A 20504-nucleotide genomic window follows, 5' to 3' on the forward strand; every position below is an offset into this window, starting at 1 on the left:
CACAGAGATTCCTCCTGATTCTCTGAATCTTTTTATGATATTCTACACTGTAGACGGTGGATCTTCTGAACATTTTTCTGAAATTGTTCCATAATTTTTAGAGCCAGTTTGTCTCAGATTGGAGAACCTCGTAAAAGCAAGCAAAAGTCAAACTCAACTATGTTCAAAAGCCAGTGAGTCTTGAGCAAGAACTTAAACCAGAACCAGACTGGGCAGCTGTAACGTGAAATGGCAAACTGTTCCACAACTTGGGAGCAGCAACCGAAAAAGCTGTGTCACCCCTGGATCTGAGCCTAGAGGACGGGACCTTCAGAAGGAGCTGTGCAGAAGACCTCCGAGCCCACGCTGGAGCCTGCTGGAGCAGCAGTCTGACAGATATGAGGGAGTCAAACCATTTAAGGCTTTAAAAACAAGTCATAAGATTTTGTACTGAGTCCTAAAACTAACAGGAAGCCACTGCAAAGTAGCAGCAGGGGTAATCTGATCACGTAACCGAGCAGCTGCAATCAGTGCAGAGATAACTGATCGATGTCACGTTACTGACCTGCTGCCAGGTAACCTGGTTAGTTGTCCAGTGCTCCTCCAGGTGTTTCTGTTTGTACCAGGTACTTTTCCAGCCTTTTGTTGCTCCTGGTTACAGACGTGTTGCTGCATCAGATTTACTACCAGCTCATATTTTCATCACATGGTGAAACGTCTTAGTTTCAGCATCTGATGTGTTTTGTTTTTATCTTCTACTGGGAATAAAATATGTATTGATGAGATTTTACTTACATTTTACACAGCGTCCGTACTTGTAAATTCAGAGGATTTCCACTCAGTAATAACAACAACCCAGACGGTAATTTTGTTTCCAGATAAAATTCCTCCCTCCCTCCATCTCAGGATCGTGGAGATTTGTTATCAGGAAACAAAAATCAGGACAAATCTTTCAAATTTGAACTCAGCTACCAGGGAGGATCTGTGCAGCTCATCTGGGTTTACAGCGGACGTCTTCCAGCCAACACTCAGGCCGAGCATCTGCCAGCCAGTCGGATCTTATCGGGTGTCACACATCAAACCGCTGAACTCATGTAAAACATGAGAGCTGCGCTTTTCTGAAGCATGAAGACGAGCCAGGCTGCTGTTAGAAAGATGCAGTAACCTCAGTCAGTGCGGATAAGATGCAGCTCATGGATGTTTTTGGTGAAAATAAAGTGTTCATTCTGACTTTAAACTGCACTGAAGATAATCTTTAAATCTGCTTTCTCTCCATCATAAAACATAAACTGATGTTAAACACAAACTGGTGGACTTTTTTTGTATCTTGACCCCTGTTTAAAACCTTCATTAGCTGCAGTGAATGCTGGAAAGCTGGAGGAATTTATTTATTTGTTAATTTTTTACCTTGTCCTGTCAAGCATGGTGGCAGCAGAATGATGGTCTGGCTGCTGTGTTGTGCCAAACAACTTTGCCTTGCCAAGAAGAGCTTTATGGGTATGAGGCTCCTCTTGATAATCTCTTTTTATTTAAGATGAATCACTGCAACATGATGTCAGATGACAAGAAATAAAACAAGCAGAGCAATCGAAACCTGAATCCGGAATCTTGTAAATAGCAGAAAAGGTGGAATTTGAGCTCCAGCCCAGCAAATCCAGGTCATCTCTCAGCATGGAGTCCTGAATCCTCTGCACACACAGCTATTTAACCAGCAGAAGTTCTGGAGGCAGAAGGCAGCATTTCATCAGGCTGTGCACACTTTGTTATGTGAGGCTGTGCTAAAACCGACTCAAACGTGAATCCCAGGAGAAGGTGAGGAGGTAGAGGGGTACGGGGGGTTGCTGACTCAACAGTACTAAACTCCGAGGCTTATGTAAAAAGAAACACTTTAACTCTGATTTTTCTGCTTCTTAAACAAGCTGCAAGAAAAGAAAATCAAAAGAAATATCTTAAAAATCAAATATGATGAGTTCAAAGCAAACCCTGCGTTTGCTTCTCTAACAGATGTGATGAACCTTTGCAGGTCATTAGTGACTGTTTTTGTCCTTTGGGCCATTATTCCGGTTGTTTTTTCCCCAGATGGGATGGTTTTTTTAAAAAAAAAAAAAAAAAAAAAGTTTCACTTGAAAACTTTGAAATTATAATTTTATTTTTTTCTTAAAGGTCAACAGGATGCCTGGGACACATTTACTACCCTTTTAGGTCATTAGAGGACGAAAAGGTCCTTTCCAAAAACCACTATAAAAAGATGACAGATTATTGCCTTATTGTGGACCGCTGTGAGAGAATCAGGACAAGCCCGAATAAGCGACTACACTCAGGAAAACGAGCCCAGCGTCGCGTATAACCGGCGGACTGCTGCCTTTCTCTGGTGGAGTCGTTTGAATCGGTGAAGTTACCTCCGGGAAACTCACAGAATTGACTGGCTGAGCTTAACTCACATGCATTGGTGAGTTATAAAGCACCCCGTCAGATTTAATATTTTAGGTCCAGGTCCATATGGGACAGGTTCTGGGTCTAGATCCGGGCCGCTTGTTAGTGACCTCTGATATACAGGGTTAAAATTGTTTGAATAATTTTATATTTAGTAGTTTTGACATCAAATTTGACTGAAAGATTTCAGAAAAAGTGAAGAAACATGAACCAGTGATGTTTTCACAGCAGTTTTTGGCGAGAGGACGTTTTTGTCCCGAGTGTGTAGTAAATTGAAAAGACTCAAAGGATTGAAGCTGGATGTTTTCAGTTTGGTTTTACATGGTTCTGGAGCTGTGAACTGGACCTAACTGAACTAAACAGCTGAATCTTGTTTTACTTGACTGGTTTCCTCTGAATGAATGAGATTCTTTAAAGATCCGACTTGAACCTGGCAGGTTTTGGGTCTGGATGGATGATGGTTCGGACAGAAATGGTGTTTCCACGTCCGTGTTTGAGCAACACTGAATCACAAATTCTTCGTACATTGCCTTTAACTCAGTGTCCCACAGAGGAAACAGCAATTCTTACCTGGAGACCTCTTCGCCTTAAAATACTGGAGTCATCCATGATTCTGCTGTCAGCCCAGGTGTGTTTTCCAGTTAACTCACAAACCTTCAAAGTTCAGGCACTTTTCCACAAGTCCGTCCCCGTGGGGAGAAGTCACATAACAGAGTCTTCTCCTGTCAGACAGCGAAGTTATCCTGAACGGAAGAGAGAGCTGTCCTCTGTCTTCATCTTTCAGGTCAACTAAAAGCTTAAAGAGTTTCCGCTGCAGACATCGGCTCTGTCAGGATCAGTAGCACCTTCTGATCGGTGGAAATAAAAACTGAAAATCCTCTCCGTCTCATTGGTTTATGCTAGATCGTGGTAACAAAAGGTTTGTTCTGGACATAGAGATCATCCCGTCTTCAGCCTCCATTCACTCCATCACCTTGTCAGCTTTCTAACTTTCTTCTTCTGTGGTTCTCCGTCTGCCTCCCACCCTTAAGGCACTAGTCCAGAGGAGACTCCGCTCTCTCCATTATTCATGAACAACTTGCAAAAGAAATGAATGACAAAGGGGCCTCGGGGGGAGGACTGAGAAGGCACATGAAGAGTTTCTTCAGGACAGACGGCGTCTGTGTGCGTACTGTGATAAGGAACGGTCCAAAGTGCAGGAGGAAAAAGGAAGAAGAATGTTTTTCTTCCCAGAACCTGCTGCTGACCAGGCTCAGAGCTGCTGGAAACAAGAGGCTGGCCGTCTGCTAGCAGCAGCGATGAGGCGCCTCGCATCCATCTCCATGCCAACGGGCCGGGCCAGAATCCATCCGGTTAAAGCCGACAGGAGCTCAGATCCTCCAACAAACACACAGCGCTGCTACGAGTCATCTTTTCATGTCTGCCATCCTCGTCCTCCCTTCCCCTGCATCTTCAGGGTTTCTCTGAACGGCAGCAGCAGGAAGAAGAAGAGGAGCAGGGATTTGGTTAGTCAGATCTCGTCCTTCCTCCTGCTCTTCCAACCTTTTCTTTGCTCGCTCTGATGTGTCAGTATGCTCACAAGCTCCGACTCCTCCCTCCTTTCTTTTTTCTTTTCGTCCCTCTACCTCCCCCTTTTTCTCTCTCTCTCCACGGGGGCGACCAATCAGGTTCAGGCAGCAGACAGAGATCAGCTCGCAGTGAATGAAGGGAAGAAGAAGGCTCCGCCCCCCCTCCTACCACCCCCCCGCCACACACAGACACTTTTATCACTGTTTACAGATGACTTCATCACAGCCGCAGTGATTAGTTCTTCATTGTGACAATTTAAACACAAACAGACGGTGAACAGAAGTATGGACATGCAAACATGGCCCCCACAGTGCATCTGATTGGCTCCCCCCTCTGCTGCAGGGTACGTCTCCCAGCTGGTGTTTGCGTCCATCCAGGAGCTCCTGGATGAACCATGTCTGTCTGCAGAGGAACGTCGTGTCCACGTCTTTCTGACCACAGGAAACATGAATGAAGCACGGAAAAAGGGTCGGGAATGCTGGAAAATTTAGACAGGATTTAAGTCTTTTGTCTCAGTTAATGAAGCAAAAATCAGATATCCAGGAGTGTTTAAATTACTCTAATAATCCTGGTTTACATTTACCAGTACGTACGAAGTGACGTAACTTCCTGTTATTTTCAAAACATGCGCTCTTTGTTGAACATGGCAGTAGGGCTGCAACAATTAGTCGACGTTGGTCGAAGTTTGGAATAATTTCACGTTAAATTTATAAAATAAATTAAATACATGAGGTTTGTAAAGCGGACCTTGTGTACCACAGAAGTACGTCTGCAACGCTTAAAGAGGAGGAACGTCAGACTTAACAACTTTATGCAAGATTTCAAAGCTGAAAGTGAAATAAGATCCATTTATAATAATCACTATCATAATCTGATTGGTCGACTAGTCGTTTTAATAGTTGGTGACTAATCGACCATCAGAATAGTCATTAGATGCAGCTCTACATGGCAGCCGAGGTCTTAGCGTGACAGCTAATAAGCTGCTAAATAGAGTCCAGGTGAGTGTTTTACTTTGTTTTTACTCTGACATCACGCTGCTGCACACATCCTGTTTTTCTTGTACGTTTTTCTCCCGTTGTGACGTTGGTAGCAGTCAGTAGACGGTGGTGGTCTGTGTGGCCATGGAACACATCACGGCTTCTTCTTTGTTCCTTTAACTAGTCACACGTCAGCTACACTGCTCAACGCTGCCCCCGTGGTTTCCAGTGGTACTACCGGAGTTCATACAGCAGCATTTTCACTGACATTAAATTTTGGTTTCTCGTTAGTCTGCAGTTCTGACCTTTGTTTTCCTGCTTTTACAGCGTCTTTATTTTCCTGTGAATAAATCTCAGTTTTACGCCTGTCTGCTTGCAGCTTCATAGTCCTGCATTTGGGTCCGTCCTCCTCGTCTCCAACCTTATCGTATGACGGACACTGTTCTACTGGATTCTGTCCTCCTGTAGCTGCTGGTACGTCTCCTCTGTGTGTTGTGACACACATTTTTGGTAATTTGAGGTTTTAGTCAGGGTCGAGGTGAGAGAGACATCTTCTATGAAACACATCCTCAGACCAGAGAAAACTAGTTTTATTTTGATCATTTTTAGCTGCTGATCCTCCTCCGCGATAAACAGAGGCAGAAAAAGAAGAGATGAAAAGAAAGATGGAGGCAGAGTGTCTGCTGTCCTCCTACACTCCACAGAGACGAACCGATGACTCACAAAGACATGAAAGATGGTTAATGAGGGAGGAAAACCACCAGCAGGACGGAGATCTGCTGCGTTCTGGTGCACGGTGGACAGCATGGATGACTGAATGAGGCCCCGCCTCCCCGCCCTGATCGGGATCCCCAGCTCCTGGTCTGAGCCTCCAAGTTAATGAGAGCAAAGGCCAAACGGGTCACAGAGAGGAATGTTCACACGGCCACAATGAGTCCGGCCGACAGCGGCTTACTGGCTGAGTCAGCCTCCTCGCTCTGTCTTTACAGACTAATATCATAGATCTGAGACACATTTCACCCATTTCTACCAGCTCACTTTCATAACAGCATGGGCTGACGTGTTTCTGATGTTGCATTCAATGTCACATCCAACATAAAAAAATAAATAAATAAATAAAAAAAAAGATCAAAGAAAACGTAGACAGAAAAAGAAGATGTCTGTTTCTGTGGCGATGAATCAAATTCAGACATTTCTAAGAGTAAATGAGGGATGACGAGGACGCGTTTGGAGGAGTTAAAGCTCGAGTTCGTTCTCACGACTGGTGGAGAGCTGGTTGGTTATTTAGTTGCTCATTTGTTTAGCTAGTTATTTATTTGGTGGGCTAATTAGTTTGTTATTTATTTAGCTATTTGGTTATTTAGTCAGTTATTTACCTGTTTGGTTGGTTGTTCAATTGGTTATTTGTTTAGCTAGTTGGTCATTTAGTTAGCCAGCTGGTTGGTTAATTAATTGGTTATTTAGTTGTTAACAGAGGGACTTCTGAATGACCCAAACAGGGAATCAGGGTTGTGTTAAGCCTCTCGTGGGACCGGACTACCGGAGATGCTTGCTGGGTTCCTCTGAGCTCTACGTGATCCAGAACCTCGTTGCTCTAAAATGTCCTGCAGAAATCTGATGACTGTAAAACGTCTCTGCTGTTGTTTAAATGTCTGATGTTCTCTTTCAGCCGGATGATAAGAGCAGCAGGACTCCTGCTAATTAAACCAGAAACCAGTTCCTGCTCTGTTTCAGGTCTCTGCTGTATCGGAGGTTAATTAAAGCGGCGACCTCGCTGCTCCCTGACGATGACAAAGAACTGCTGACAACAGCGTTTTCTGTTATTTGTTCTACCAAAGCTTCACATGGAGAAACACTCAGAGCTCAGCGGTGGTCGAGCTTGTTAAGCCCCATCAGGACCCAAATACCAGACCCGCAACAGACCGGTCTGAACAGGCCTGCGACCATCAGCTGATCAACTATAACTCCGGACCACAACTCAAAACCTGCAGATGGTTTTATGAAGAACTTTGTGTGAGATTTTTTTTTCCTTCTGATACAAACATAAAACCATGAAAAAGATGTGTGTGTGTGTGTGTGTGTTTGTGTCTTTTCTAAAGTTTTATTTGTGTCACACAAAATTTCTGTAAATTGATCTGAAAGCTTCTGAAATTAGAGGAGGTTCCGGTCTACGTTCTCACGTCCAGAGGAGGTTCTGGTCTACGTTCTCACGTCCAGAGGAGGTTCCGGTCCACGTTCTCACGTCCAGAGGAGGTTCCGGTCCACGTTCTCACGTCCAGAGGAGGTTCCGGTCCACGTTCTGATGTCCAGAGGAGGTTCTGGTCCACGTTCTCACATCCAGAGGAGGTTCTGGTCTACGTTCTCACGTCCAGAGGAGGTTCCGGTCCACGTTCTGATGTCCAGAGGAGGTTCCGGTCCGCGTTCTCACGTCCAGAGGAGGTTCCGGTCTACGTTCTCACGTCCAGAGGAGGTTCCGGTCCACGTTCTCACGTCCAGAGGAGGTTCCGGTCTACGTTCTCACGTCCAGAGGAGGTTCCGGTCCACGTTCTCACGTCCAGAGGAGGTTCCGGTCTACGTTCTCACGTCCAGAGGAGGTTCCGGTCCACGTTCTCACGTCCAGAGGAGGTTCCGGTCTACGTTCTCACGTCCAGAGGAGGTTCCGGTCCACGTTCTCACGTCCAGAGGAGGTTCCGGTCTACGTTCTCACGTCCAGAGGAGGTTCCGGTCTACGTTCTCACGTCCAGAGGAGGTTCCGGTCCACGTTCTCACGTCCAGAGGAGGTTCCGGTCCGCGTTCTCAGGTCCAGAGGAGGTTCTGGTCCACGTTCTCACGTCCAGAGGAGGTTCTGGTCTACTTCTCACGTCCAGAGGAGGTTCTGGTCCACATTCTCACGTCCAGAGGAGGTTCTGGTCTACGTTCTCACGTCCAGAGGAGGTTCCGGTCCGCGTTCTCAGGTCCAGAGGAGGTTCCGGTCTACGTTCTCACGTCCAGAGGAGGTTCCGGTCCACGTTCTCACGTCCAGAGGAGGTTCCGGTCCACGTTCTCACGTCCAGAGGAGGTTCCGGTCCGCGTTCTCAGGTCCAGAGGAGGTTCTGGTCCACGTTCTCACGTCCAGAGGAGGTTCTGGTCTACGTTCTCACGTCCAGAGGAGGTTCTGGTCCGCGTTCTCAGGTCCAGAGGAGGTTCTGGTCTACGTTCTCAGGTCCAGAGGAGGTTCTGGTCCGTGTTCTCAGGTCCAGAGGAGGTTCTGGTCTACGTTCTCACGTCCAGAGGAGGTTCTGGTCCACGTCCAGAGGAGGTTCTGGTCCGCGTTCTCAGGTCCAGAGGAGGTTCTGGTCCACGTTCTCACGTCCAGAGGAGGTTCTGGCCTGTGTGAGTTGGTGTGTTTTTCGTGTCCAGAAATGCTGTCGTCTTGTTCGTTTCCTCTTCGTGTGTGAATGTGACGTTCCCGGTGCTGTCCATGTTTATGTTTTTTCCTAAGCGTATCTCGGAGTGGGTCTGCAGTGGGTGGGTGGCGTTTTCTTCCAGGTCCTCCATGAAAAAACGACTCATCGTTGCTGAAAGCGGCTCTCCCGTTGCGAAGCCGTCTTTTTGTCTGTAGATTTAGTTTTTGAACTGAAAATATGTGGATTCTGCAGCAAACTGTCGGAGTGTGGTTGTGTTTTTGCGTGTTCGGTCGTCCCGGAGGCTTTTCTGTATGATGTGACGTTGATGAGAGTTTTAGTTAATAATGATACTGAAAACATGGATCCATCCTGCCTTGGATCAACGCTTCAGGCTGCTGCTGGTGTCATGGTGGGGGGAGATTTTCTTGGCCCACTTTGGTCCCCTTAGTACCAACGTGGCCTGGTTTAACCAGCACAGCCTACCTGAGTATTGTTGCTGACCATGTCCATCCCTTTATGACCACAGTGGAGCATCTTCTGATGCTACTTCCAGCAGGATAATGCACCATGTCACAAAGCTCAGATCATCTCCACCTGCTTTCTAGAACAAGACAAAGAGTTCACTGGACTCCAACGGCCTCCACAGCCACCAGATCTCAGTCCTTATTCAGATGACAGCAGGGAAGTGTTCATCGGATGTTGTGCTGACGTGTTTAAGCTGCTCTCTAACAGGTAAGCAGGAAAAAATAAAAAGATGGAGGCTGAAATCTCTACAGAACCTCAGGAAGGTCGAGCTGATGGTCACAGCCCAGAGAGACGATTTACCAGCATGATGAACAAATCAAAACTAATGTCAAACTTTCAGCTGAATCTTTGTCCAACATGTTAAATTTGGATGAAATCCAATGATGTCATGACGGCAGGATTTCTTTCATTCATCCCTCATCCCGTCTTCATTCCAACTTTTCACTCCGTTTTAAAAACCACGAAAAGGTGGCTACACATCTTTAGTCATGTGGCGAGGGGAGGAGAGGGTGAGGGAGAGGGAGAGGAGGAGTGGAGAGGAGAGGAGAGGAGAGGAGGGGAGGGGAGGAGGGGAGGGGAGGGGAGGGGAGGGGAGAGGAAGGGAGGGGAGGGGAGAGGAGAGGAGAGGAGAGGAGAGGAGAGGAGAGGAGGGGAGGGGAGAGGAGAGGAGAGGAGAGGAGGGGAGGGGAGAGGAGAGGAGGGGAGGGGAGAGGAGAGGAGAGGAGAGGAGGGGAGGGGAGAGGAGAGGAGAGGAGAGGAGAGGAGGGGAGAGGAGAGGAGGGGAGGGGAGAGGAGAGGAGAGGAGAGGAGGGGAGGGGAGGGGAGGGGAGAGGAGAGGAGAGGAGAGGAGGGGAGGGGAGGGGAGAGGAGAGGAGGGGCTTTGTATAAATTTTTTTTCTTTTGGCTGACTGGAGGTGGTTTGATAAGAAAATGCTGAGTCAGCCTGAACAGGCTTTAAAGAGAGGAGGATGGAGAGAGGGATAAAGAAAGAAACAGAGCGATAAAGGACAGATGGAGAAACTGGGCTACAAAGACAAACAGAGGACAGGCTGTAAGACTGGCTGCGTTCCATTTCTTCTGTAAAATCAGGTTGTGAACTCAGCCGGACCAGCTGATCGGAGGTTTGGAACGAAGAAAAGAATAAGAGGAAACTAAAGTAAAATAAAATTAATTAAAAATAGAAAAACTTGGTTCTTTGGTTGTTGCTGTGATGCATGTTGTTGTTGCTGTCTTGGTTATTTTTTAGGAACTCCTGATGATTGTCTGCTTAGTTCACCTGTAAAGCTGTAGGAAATTCTCTGTTTCTGTACAGGTGTAGCAGCTTGTCGGCTGTTACGTTGCTTCTATCTGCTGGATCTCTTTTGCTCTTTCTGTTTTCTACTTTTCTTTTCACTTCTCTTCATTACTCTCCTTTTTTTCTGTCCTGTTCGGGCAGGTCCAGCAAGATTACATAAATTCCATAATTCCAAATAAACAAATAAGATAAAAAAAATAAATAAATAATTTAGAAAAAGAAAATCAGATAATTAAGAGGAGCCTTTTACCCATAAAGCTCCTCTTGGCAAAGCAAATTTGTTTGGAGCAACCATAGACTGCATATAAAAGATGGGCGGAGCCTCCGTGACGTCACCCGTAGGTTTCTGAAGAGCTGAACTGAAGCTCATTGGGTGGTTCCCACCGTCGCCATCTTGGCAGCGTCATGCATGTTGTTATTCCAGGAAAATCCAAAAATGGGGAAAGAGGTGGAGCTGAGAGAGGGGCTGTGAGCGTGGCGGTGGATGATTGATGTCTATCTAACTCCCAGCTGCCTGTAGGTAAGAGCTAACTGAGCCAACTCGGATCTAACGAGAGCTAACCGGCTAATGGAGGTAGGCAGGCTAAAGCTAAGGCGTCCTGTTAGCCGGCTAAAAGCCGCGGCTGTGCTGTACTCTCCCTTCTTGCCGCGGCTATTGGACACCTGTCAGTTAAAAGGACACGCCCCTAATTATGCAGAATTTCAAGATTAAAAAACATCTAAATGGATGAGTTAGAAAAAAAATTCATTTGCTCTGTTTTGAAGCCAGCCTCTAGTGGATGAGGGGGGAACTGCAATTTTTTGCACTTTCGCATAGGCTTCACATTTTACCACCGGAGGTTGCAGCTTGGGCACAACACAGCAGCCAGACCATCATTTTGCCGCCACCATGCTGGACAGGACAAGGTTTAAAAAAGAAAATGAGTAAATAAAAAACAAAAGACAAAGAAAAGAAAAAAAAAAACAACAAAACAAAAAGAAAAAAAATAATCTGACGTTTTGTAGCTTCTGGTAAAGGTCTGTCCAGGTCTCGCCCTTTATTCAGTCTCTCCGTCGGCATGACAACCGCATCTCTCTCCAGCCTGATGTGAAGGTTGGTTCTGGTGTTGGATGTGAAGACCGTCAAGAACAAACTGAGGCTGAACTTCCTGCTGAAGGCGGTTTTAGAAGCAGCTGCCAAGTTAAATCAGCTGATCTGTGTCTAGTAAACCATGGGTTTGATTTTCTGCTTAACCGCTATGCCAGAGGTTCACACTGCTGCTGTGGACGATGTGTGTTTCTGCGTATTTCCGTGGGTCTGTTGGTTTGTGTGTGTTTTTAAGTGTTTGTGTGTGTACACTAAAGATCAGGCACTGTGTTACAGTTAAAAGACAGACAGCTGCAGATATATATATATATATATATATATATATATATATATACACATACACGCATATATACACTTTAGGGCTTTAGGGCTTTAGGGCTGCAAGTAATGACTACTGATGGTCGATTAGTCACCGACTATTAAAACGACTAGTTGACCAATCGGATTATGTATCTCATGATTGTTATAAATGGATCTTATTTCACTTTCAGCTTTGAAATCTTGCATGAGGATGTTATTTAAGTCCGATGTTTTTCCTCTTTAAAGGCAAAATAAGAAGCATTGAGACCTAGTGTTTCAGATCAGAACTGCAGTCGAAAGAGAAAAACACGGAGCGTTCGTCCTCCCCTCGGAGAGTTTCATGTAGGTTGGCGGTTTGTGAGCGGATGGTTATTTCATACAGTCTATGAAAGACAGAGAACAAAGCGCCAGCAAACATCATGATGAGGAGCGAAGATGATTCACACACAGTAAGTTGCTATGCTTTGCAATGCTAATGCTACGCTAATTTACGTTAGCATAAAACGTGGTGGAAAAAAACGCTACATTAATCAACAAATGCCACGAAGCAGCAGTTTTCCCGTAGTCTCACTTAATAAATGAATTTGATAGTAATTTCATAAGTTTATAAGGACAAACACAGTATTCGCTCGACCCAAACATCATTACATTTGTTTTGTAAACTAACAGGCCTCCAGTTTACTCCACTAATACGTTCATACAGTCACACACATTCATTTAATGAGCGCCGAGAAATAAATTAGACTAAAATCTTTGCAAATCAAGATAAACTTTTTTAAGTAACATTCCGGTGCTTACCTGTGGCGGAGAAACTTTGCCAGCTCAGACTTCTCCAGTATTGATTCTCTTTTTTAGCAGGATGCCGAGGCTTTTAAGGTGTTTCTGAACTTCTGGTCCACTTCATTTACTCGCTTCCATACCTGCAAAAATACCAAACGCTGCCTTGTTGTTGTTAGGCAACCGTGGGGAGTCGCATATGATTGGATAAGGAACCAGGAAGTTGGAAAGAGTAACACGGTGCACCCAAGTTATTCCGGCACGGAACTCTTATTTTGAAGGAGAAAAAATTGATTGTTGATGTAGGAGACAGATTGTTTATCGGGAAGCTTCCTTTCATCCCTCGCAGCAAATGAGAACATTTTAAATTATTTTTAAAGAAAAAAATCCTAATTATTCAGCCTTTAAATGTTCGAGCATTGCAGACGTACTTCCGTGGTTCACAAGGTCCGCTTTTTGGATCTCACAAGTATTTCATTTATTTTGTAAGTTTAACGTGAAGTTATTCCAGACTTTTGACGTCCTCTGCCGCCGTTTTGCTCCATAGTCTGCCGCCATATTTTTCCCCTGGGGGACTTTATTGTGCATGTGAAACTCTCAGCAGATATAAAAAAAAAAAAAAAGAAGACGATGTCTCACTCTGTAGTTTTTTTATTTATTTTTTTGCAGACAATAGTTGACGAGTAAATTCGTTGTCGACTATTTTTATTGTCAACTATTGTTGACGACGTCGACTAATTGCCCTAATACTCTTCATAAGTCCCCCTATCGTATTGATACCTAACTACTATTATAACTAGGGAGGTGGCTAACCAGCTAACCAACTAACTAACTAACTAACCAGTTATGTGTTATATCTTTTCTAAACAACATGTAGTTTCTGTCTACATGGCCATGTATGAAAGTCCTGTTTAAGCCTGCATTTGCTTCCTTTAGGGCACCTGTTCCCCCCGTAAAAGAAAGTTGTAGTTGTGCCTATCCTACAATGATTTATGGACCCCAACCTCTGGTAAAAACTGCGTCAGAAAGCAGGGCGGAAACGTCCACAAATCCCTGTCATCACAGCGGAATTCTTCTCCCTATTAAACGCTAGCTTAGTGAAGTTCTGCATGGATACAGAATCATTCCCATCATTCCCACCTGCAGCGAGGCGTGAGCATGGAGGAAACGATGGGAAGCATCACAGCTTCAGAGAACGTCTGGCTTCCTCACTCACATTAGCTGATGCATTCAATGTCCTGTTCTGCTCAGGATGAGCTAATTCACTTTGAACATATCTAGCATCTCTGGTAACGGAAAGAAAATTGAATTGTCTGTCCATCTTGCAAATGCTCCTCCCCCCTCTCTGCCTCCTCATCCTCACCCCCAACTTTGCCTGTGAGCTTCAGGAAACCTACAGATAAAAGAAAAGAGCTGTTTTTATTTCTGATGAAGAGAACTAGACATTTCTGGACGACTGAAACTGGTTTGTCCTCACAGCACCGTCGGCCTTCATTCAAACAAGAGGCTGGTAACTTCAACACGTTAAAGCAAAGCTAGCCAGAGACGTATCAAGGAAGACGCCACACTGGTCCCCGGTTTGGACATCAGAGGCGCCGCCATATTGGTCCTGACAGGAGGGTTAGGGTATCCTGTCATAATTTCATATATGAATACCATGATGTGCACTGTTTTAGTTCCACATCTCTGTAGAATAAATACTTGAGAAAATCTACATCCTGTTCTAACAACATCATGAATTATTACGCTGTAACACTAGTTGTGTTCACGAAGTTATATTTCTGAGGAAAACTGCTTAATTTTTCTTACAAATGATTAAATAAATCTACTTATAGATGCATTGATGTACAACTAATTAGGTTTTACTACTTTATACAGGGATGCCTTTTAAACCAGAGAATTACGATGATAAATGTTAACCAGGGAAAATCAACCACATCAAGTCATGACCAACACCTGGTTTTGTATGTAATTAGCTTACTGCACGCTAACAGCAATGACGCCTCTGATCGCCTGATGATGATTACTGAACAGTTACATCACAAATTTTCCACTCTAAATTTGACCATAAAAACCCATTAGCTGATAAATGAACACATTTTAACATTTTATCCAGTTTAAACACAACACCGTCCATCTCTGTAAGTTTAATTAGCGCTCTTGCTACGACCAACATGGCGGACATGTTTACGTGGCGCAGCACCGTGCTAAGGCGACCCATGTGGCGTCTACGTATATAGCTAACAATTCAGGATGAAAGAAGAGAAACGAGTTTAATTTCTTGTTGATATTTGACACTTTAGCTCAGTATAGCTGCGTAGGGCTGCGCAATATATCGAGATTTTCAAATATATCGAGACTTTATCGGAAGCAACACAGAAGGAAGGAATATCGTTTGTTCTGCCCTGAGTGTATTTTGTATGTTAATATCACAGTTTTCCACTGAAAGTTACTTTCTAATACTTTGCTTCAACAAATTGTGAAGCCTTTATTTTGTGACATGGGAAACAGGAAGTAGGAAGTTAGAGCAGTGGAACTTTTATTTGACACCTTTAATTAAACAGGAAACAGGAAATAGAAAAGGTCCAAGCTGTGAATAGAGCATGGTTGCACCTGTGTGTTTTCCCTTGTGAATCAAAGGCCATCCTTCTGGTTAATCCTTCAGAAAGCAATGGCTGTAAGTACTAGAAGCTGTTTACATGCCTCACAGTTGGTAGAGATGTTTATGTTCGTATTTTGTTAACTTTGTACAGCAGTATAAATAAGTTGTGTAACTTTGAATAATTTCACCACATGCTTCTCTGCTACTCTGTTTATCTAGTTAAAACAGACATTTGTACTTACCTGTTACATGTTGGTTCAAGATGAATATCCATTAAGAATATTCTGTATTTCTTTTCTTTTAGTTTCACTCCGATTCACTGCTGCCACTGTGACCCACTTTGTGAGTGTGTAAAGTGAATAAAGGAGCAAGTGCGCTCGCTATCCTGGCTCATGAAAAGGAGTTTGGCTGGCTGTTTATCTATGTCAACACTTTGGAAGTTTAACACATAGTGCGAACAGTACATCGTTTATATCGAGATATCTTGTTTTGAGTTAAAAGCATCTTTTCTTTTGCATTTTGCACAGCTGTATTTTTTGTTATTGTCATTGAAAATGATTTTTTATTTATTTTGTTTTAGGAGCATTTAATTTAATATAAAGGTACTTTAATTTAATTCAGCTGTTTTAATGCACATGTGCTGCTGATCCTTAATGAAAGTATATTTAGCACTGAAGGCTGTAAATTAGATCTGTCTCTTTGGTTACTTGACAAAAAAAAAAAGTATATCGAGATATATATCGTATATCGTGATTCAGGTAAAAAATATCGAGATATAAGATTTTGTTCATATCGCCCAGCCCTATAGCTGCATTTCCATTACAGTTTTTCACAAAATAAAAGCGATATTTCTAAATTTTGACAAAGTGAACGGTGTTTAGCGCCTTAGCTGTTATTCTCATAAAATCTCATCCTGCAAGACTCCGCTTTCAGGAGGAAGATTTCTAATTATTTGTAAAACTCTGCATTTCGCTGTTATTTGCTATCAAGGTGGACATTATCTTTATTTCTTTAACTATTTGTGAAAAGATTTCCGTCTCTTCTTCCGTCATCTTTACTTGAAACGAACTGGTCACGTGACCCCCTACGTCACGTCTGGTGACGTGTAAATCAAAAAACGTGTTTCCGTTACACTTTCGCAACATTTTTCGCTATCAACCCGTCAGAAAAATCTCATGAGCGTAGAAACTTTTTTGCCATATTTGAGAGGATTTTTGAAATGTAGGTGTTTCCATTACTAGTTTTATATTGAGATATTTAGGCTTTGCACAGTTCGGGGGGTAATGGAGTCTACAGAGTCTCTATAAAACCGTTTTGCTTTCTTCTTTCTGGTCTGTTTCTGAGCCAGTTCAAACCTTCAAAAAATGGGTTTGATTTCCACACATAAAAACATGAAAAAGTCCTGATGTGACGTAGAACAACTTTGCTATTTTCAAAGCTTACAGTGGTAGCGTTAGCTGCTAATGTGGGACCAAATAAGCCGTTAAGAGTAGTATACACATAAATTCTTTACGTGATTTATACGACTTCCCGACATTTTGTTTGTCTTTTGTCTTAATGCTGTAACCATGCAGGTTTTTGCACGTGTGCAGATGTAAACAAAGAAATGATTTCTCCTTTCAAGACAACTACAGCCTGTCTGCTCTCTGATTGGACAGCTTGATTTGTAATCATCCAATCAGAGAGCAGTGTAAAAGAGACCAAACCTCAGATTCTTGAACGCAGGGTTTTGCGTTGCATCCGTGACCAGATGTTTGCAGAACTTCTCTTTTTCTTTGTAAATGCAAATCTTTTCTACAACCACACAAATCCTTTTCTTCAGATTCACAAACTTAAACTTCTCAAGCAAATTTTTTACAGGATAAAACTTGATTTACAGATACGAACTGCAAACATTTATTTACAGCTGCAAGATCTTTCCAGCTTAACGCAGAGCCACAGAGATCCTGCAGCCCATCAGGACTACACCCTCACGAAAACCGTGAACGACAGCTCGCTGTCTGTCTACAGCTGAAACCACTGAGGCTGCTGCATGTCGGAGACGCTGGTCTGTGTTGTGATGACTGTGTTGAAAGTTCTTCAGAGCAGGAACCTGCTGGAAAACTGTTTTTATACCCAGTCAGCCCAGATTGCTTTTAATACCTTCCTGCTAAACAACTATCTAAATGTAAATTTTCTCCTTTGTCTTTTTTTGAAGGAAAAACTTTCTTCTAAGAATCTGGTTTACATCAAACGCTGATGAGAGAATTTTCACATCTTTGCAGCCACATCAATAATAAAGACGGCTGAAAACTGGATCGTTAGTCTGGTTTAGATTTCCTGTGTCAGACTGTGTGGAAATCTGAGCTGAGTCGGGTATGACAGGAAGTGAGGAAGGTCTTCGTATCCAACTGCAACGATCAGCTGGAGGGTGACAGACTGTAGTTTGTCAGGAGGTGACAGAGTTGGGAATGATGTCCTTGGCTGCTGTGAAGTGGTCTGGATACAGGTCACTATCGATTTACAGAACGGGTGATCGATGCTGAGAAGAGGTCTCCAGGGAAACCACACAAAGACACAGAACAGGATGCAGCGATGCTTTAACATCTCTCCTCAGGTGGAACAGTTGTGTGTTAATGAGGAAGAGGATGTTCAGATGGTTTCAAATGAGGCTTTCCACCAATGTTTGCATTAACCCTTAAAACTCCACCAGATCTCCCTGAGCCCTGTCACTCTGGGGGGTTAAATGTGATGGATAGCTACCCTTTAGCTGATCTACAGAGGATTTCCAGGCATTTCTATCCCATCCAGGAGGTTTCCAATCCAGCTACTAAATGTAGTTTTATTCAGAGACTCTATCTGGTAAATCCACCATGATCCATGATAACAGCATTATTTATCACATTTCATCATAAAAACATCACCATCACTACTATGTTGCTAAGAGACCTCTATTTAGACCTGGACATGATGATGAAGCCACTTCCTGTCAGACTTTCCACCAATCAGAGAGCTTAGATTGACGGTAACGTCCAATCAGGAGCAGCCAAAGATCAACCAGTGAGCAGAAAGTTCAGCTGGTTAGAATCCTAAATTAAAGATAAATTAAAGATCATGGTGTCCTAGCAATCCTTCTGATGAAGACGATGTAGACCAGGCTCCTATGAAGAATCTAGTTCATGATAGAGTGAAACAGCCGGTCATCGTAGAAAGGAAGCTATAAAAACAAGAAAGTCCTACTTTCCGGATCAGAAACAATCCTAACTGCTTCCACCATCCACAGACCAGGAAGTTCTAGACTTCCAAGATTTTCCATGTGTCCATCTGCTGGTCTATGTAGACACCAGTCTGGAGCAGCAGATGGTTCCAGATATCAGGAACTGGTCCAGAAGCCGGTCTGGAGCAGCAGATGGTTCCAGATATCAGGAACTGGTCCAGAAGCCGGTCTGGAGCAGCAGATGGTTCCAGATATCAGGAACTGGTCCAGAAGCCGGTCTGGAGCAGCAGATGGTTCCAGATATCAGGAACTGGTCCAGAAGCCAGTCTGGAGCAGCAGATGGTTCCAGATATCAGGAACTGGTCCAGAAGCCAGTCTGGAGCAGCAGATGGTTCCAGATATCAGGAACTGGTCCAGAAGCCAGTCTGGAGCAGCAGATGGTTCCAGATATCAGGAACTGGTCCAGAAGCCGGTCTGGAGCAGCAGATGGTTCCAGATATCAGGAACTGGTCCAGAAGCCAGTCTGGAGCAGCAGATGGTTCCAGATATCAGGAACTGGTCCAGAAGCCGGTCTGGAGCAGCAGATGGATGGATGGATGGATGGATACATGGATGGACAGACGGACGGATGTATGGATGGATAGATGAATGGATCGATTGATGAATGGATGTATGGATGGATGGATGAATGGATCGATTGATGAATGGATGGATGGATGGATGGATGGATGGATGATGGAACATGGATGGATGGATGGATAATGCACAGAGAGGAGAAGAGAGACAGGAGGTGAGAGAAGGAAGCAGTAAGGGGATCACATGTCTGACTGAGGCTGGGTCTGGGACCTGTAAACGACTCATTACAACACACAACAACCCGGCTGGAAACAGGAGGAGGAAAGAGGAGTGGAAGGACGCTGCAAAGAGGAGTGGAAGGACGCTGCAAAGAGGAGTGGAAGGACGCTGCTGTAACCCTGTTAGAGAGATTGATGCTGCACATTAGCTTTTAGAAGCAGAGGAGGCTTCTGGATCAGCTTAAACCTGAAACCATTCATCACACAACACATGCTGCCCCCATCCTGCTGCATTACAGAGGCCATAACTCACCCCCCAATTAACAACGATTCATCTGTGTGTGCTTACAAGGCATAAAGCTTCAAGGGGGGTTGACCTGAGTGGACTGCTTTACAAATAAGCCACCAAGTTGTTAATAGTCCTCCATCCTCGTCCTACACATGGCGGACATGAATATAACGTAAAAACTAGTGCTGGGTTCAAAATATCAATTCACTGATTTTAATCAATTCTAATTAAATAAATCTAATATCGATTCATAAAACTTGGAGATCGATTTGTTCATAACATGACTTACTGGTGAGATCTCAGCATATATACATAAATACACAACTGGTTTCCTGTGTCGCCTCCGTCCAATCAGCTTCTCTTGCCGAGATGACGTCACATTCAGATGTTTTCATTCACCAGTGTGGATTACATCACCCTGTAAAGTCTTCTGCAGCGTTTTACGCTCACACTAGAAAAATCGGCCTCCACCTGCTCCTCCCTGGAGCGAGATGCTTCCATCTCCACCTGCTGAGAGAATCTAGAAAACTCATCTTTCTGTCTGATGTCCAGCTGGTTGACGTGTTTTTTGATACGTGCACTCTGTCCTCTGAAGGAAACCTGTGTGTGCGCGTGCACGTGTCTGTGTGTGTGCTGACTGCCGTGGACACAGAGAGCGCTCGTTAGCATTAGCTGCTAATATGAGTGCCACAGTCTTAGCGTTAGCTGCTAATGTGTGTGGTAATACGCTGCTAAAGACTAAAAGCAATCTGCGGCGTGTTTGTGGTCTTGTGGCATCTTTGGCTCCATCAGCCGACAGATCTACTCATTTCTGTCCAAGATCACAGTCGGCTCAGTTCACACCGAGTTAAAACACACACACGCTGAGGTGAAAGCCAATGAAATTGTCTCTAATTAGGAGTGACAGGTTCTACTTCCTGTTCTGACTGACAGGAGGAAGCTCCACCTCGGAGCTCGTTCATCGATCTCTGAGCACAATCATTCCAGCTGTCACTCAGAGGCTCAGTTAAAGCCCACTTATCACACACAGGCTGAGAGCGTGCACGTGCGTGTGTGCGTATGTGCCATAGAGTCCGATAAACACTGCATCTGTGGATCAGATCAATCAGTGTGTCCTCTGTAAATGAGTGTGTGGATTACTGACGTTATGATGGAATGAACATGGAGAGAAGCAGAAAGAGGAAGAGGAAGATGAAGAAGAGTGTGAGTAAGTCCATGAAGCTAGAAAGAGTTTAAACGTGTTCATCTCTGGGTTATTGTTCACCAGGGAAGGAGAGACCTGGAAAAATCTCCACC

At 44.2% G+C, this 20504-nt stretch overlaps 1 protein-coding gene across 5 annotated transcripts in view; it reads right to left on the minus strand.

Moving 5' to 3' along the window:
• The window catches only part of mast2 (microtubule associated serine/threonine kinase 2), a 193746-nt gene that overhangs the window by 111645 nt on the left and 61597 nt on the right, over window positions 1–20504 (minus strand). Inside the window, exon 1 of one of the 5 annotated variants that reach the window (XM_042006036.1) lies at window positions 2983–4106. The exons of 3 other annotated variants lie outside the window; for them this stretch is intronic. In XM_042006036.1, coding sequence (XP_041861970.1) covers window positions 2983–3021 — 39 coding nt within the window. In that variant the 5' untranslated portion in view covers window positions 3022–4106. Of the gene's footprint in view, window positions 1–2982; window positions 4107–20504 lie in introns of those variants that run through there. One more of the 5 variants, XM_042006041.1, reaches the window with a different exon arrangement.

Source organism: Melanotaenia boesemani, chromosome 14 (assembly GCF_017639745.1).
Source record: "Melanotaenia boesemani isolate fMelBoe1 chromosome 14, fMelBoe1.pri, whole genome shotgun sequence".
NCBI classification, from domain to species: domain Eukaryota; kingdom Metazoa; phylum Chordata; class Actinopteri; order Atheriniformes; family Melanotaeniidae; genus Melanotaenia; species Melanotaenia boesemani.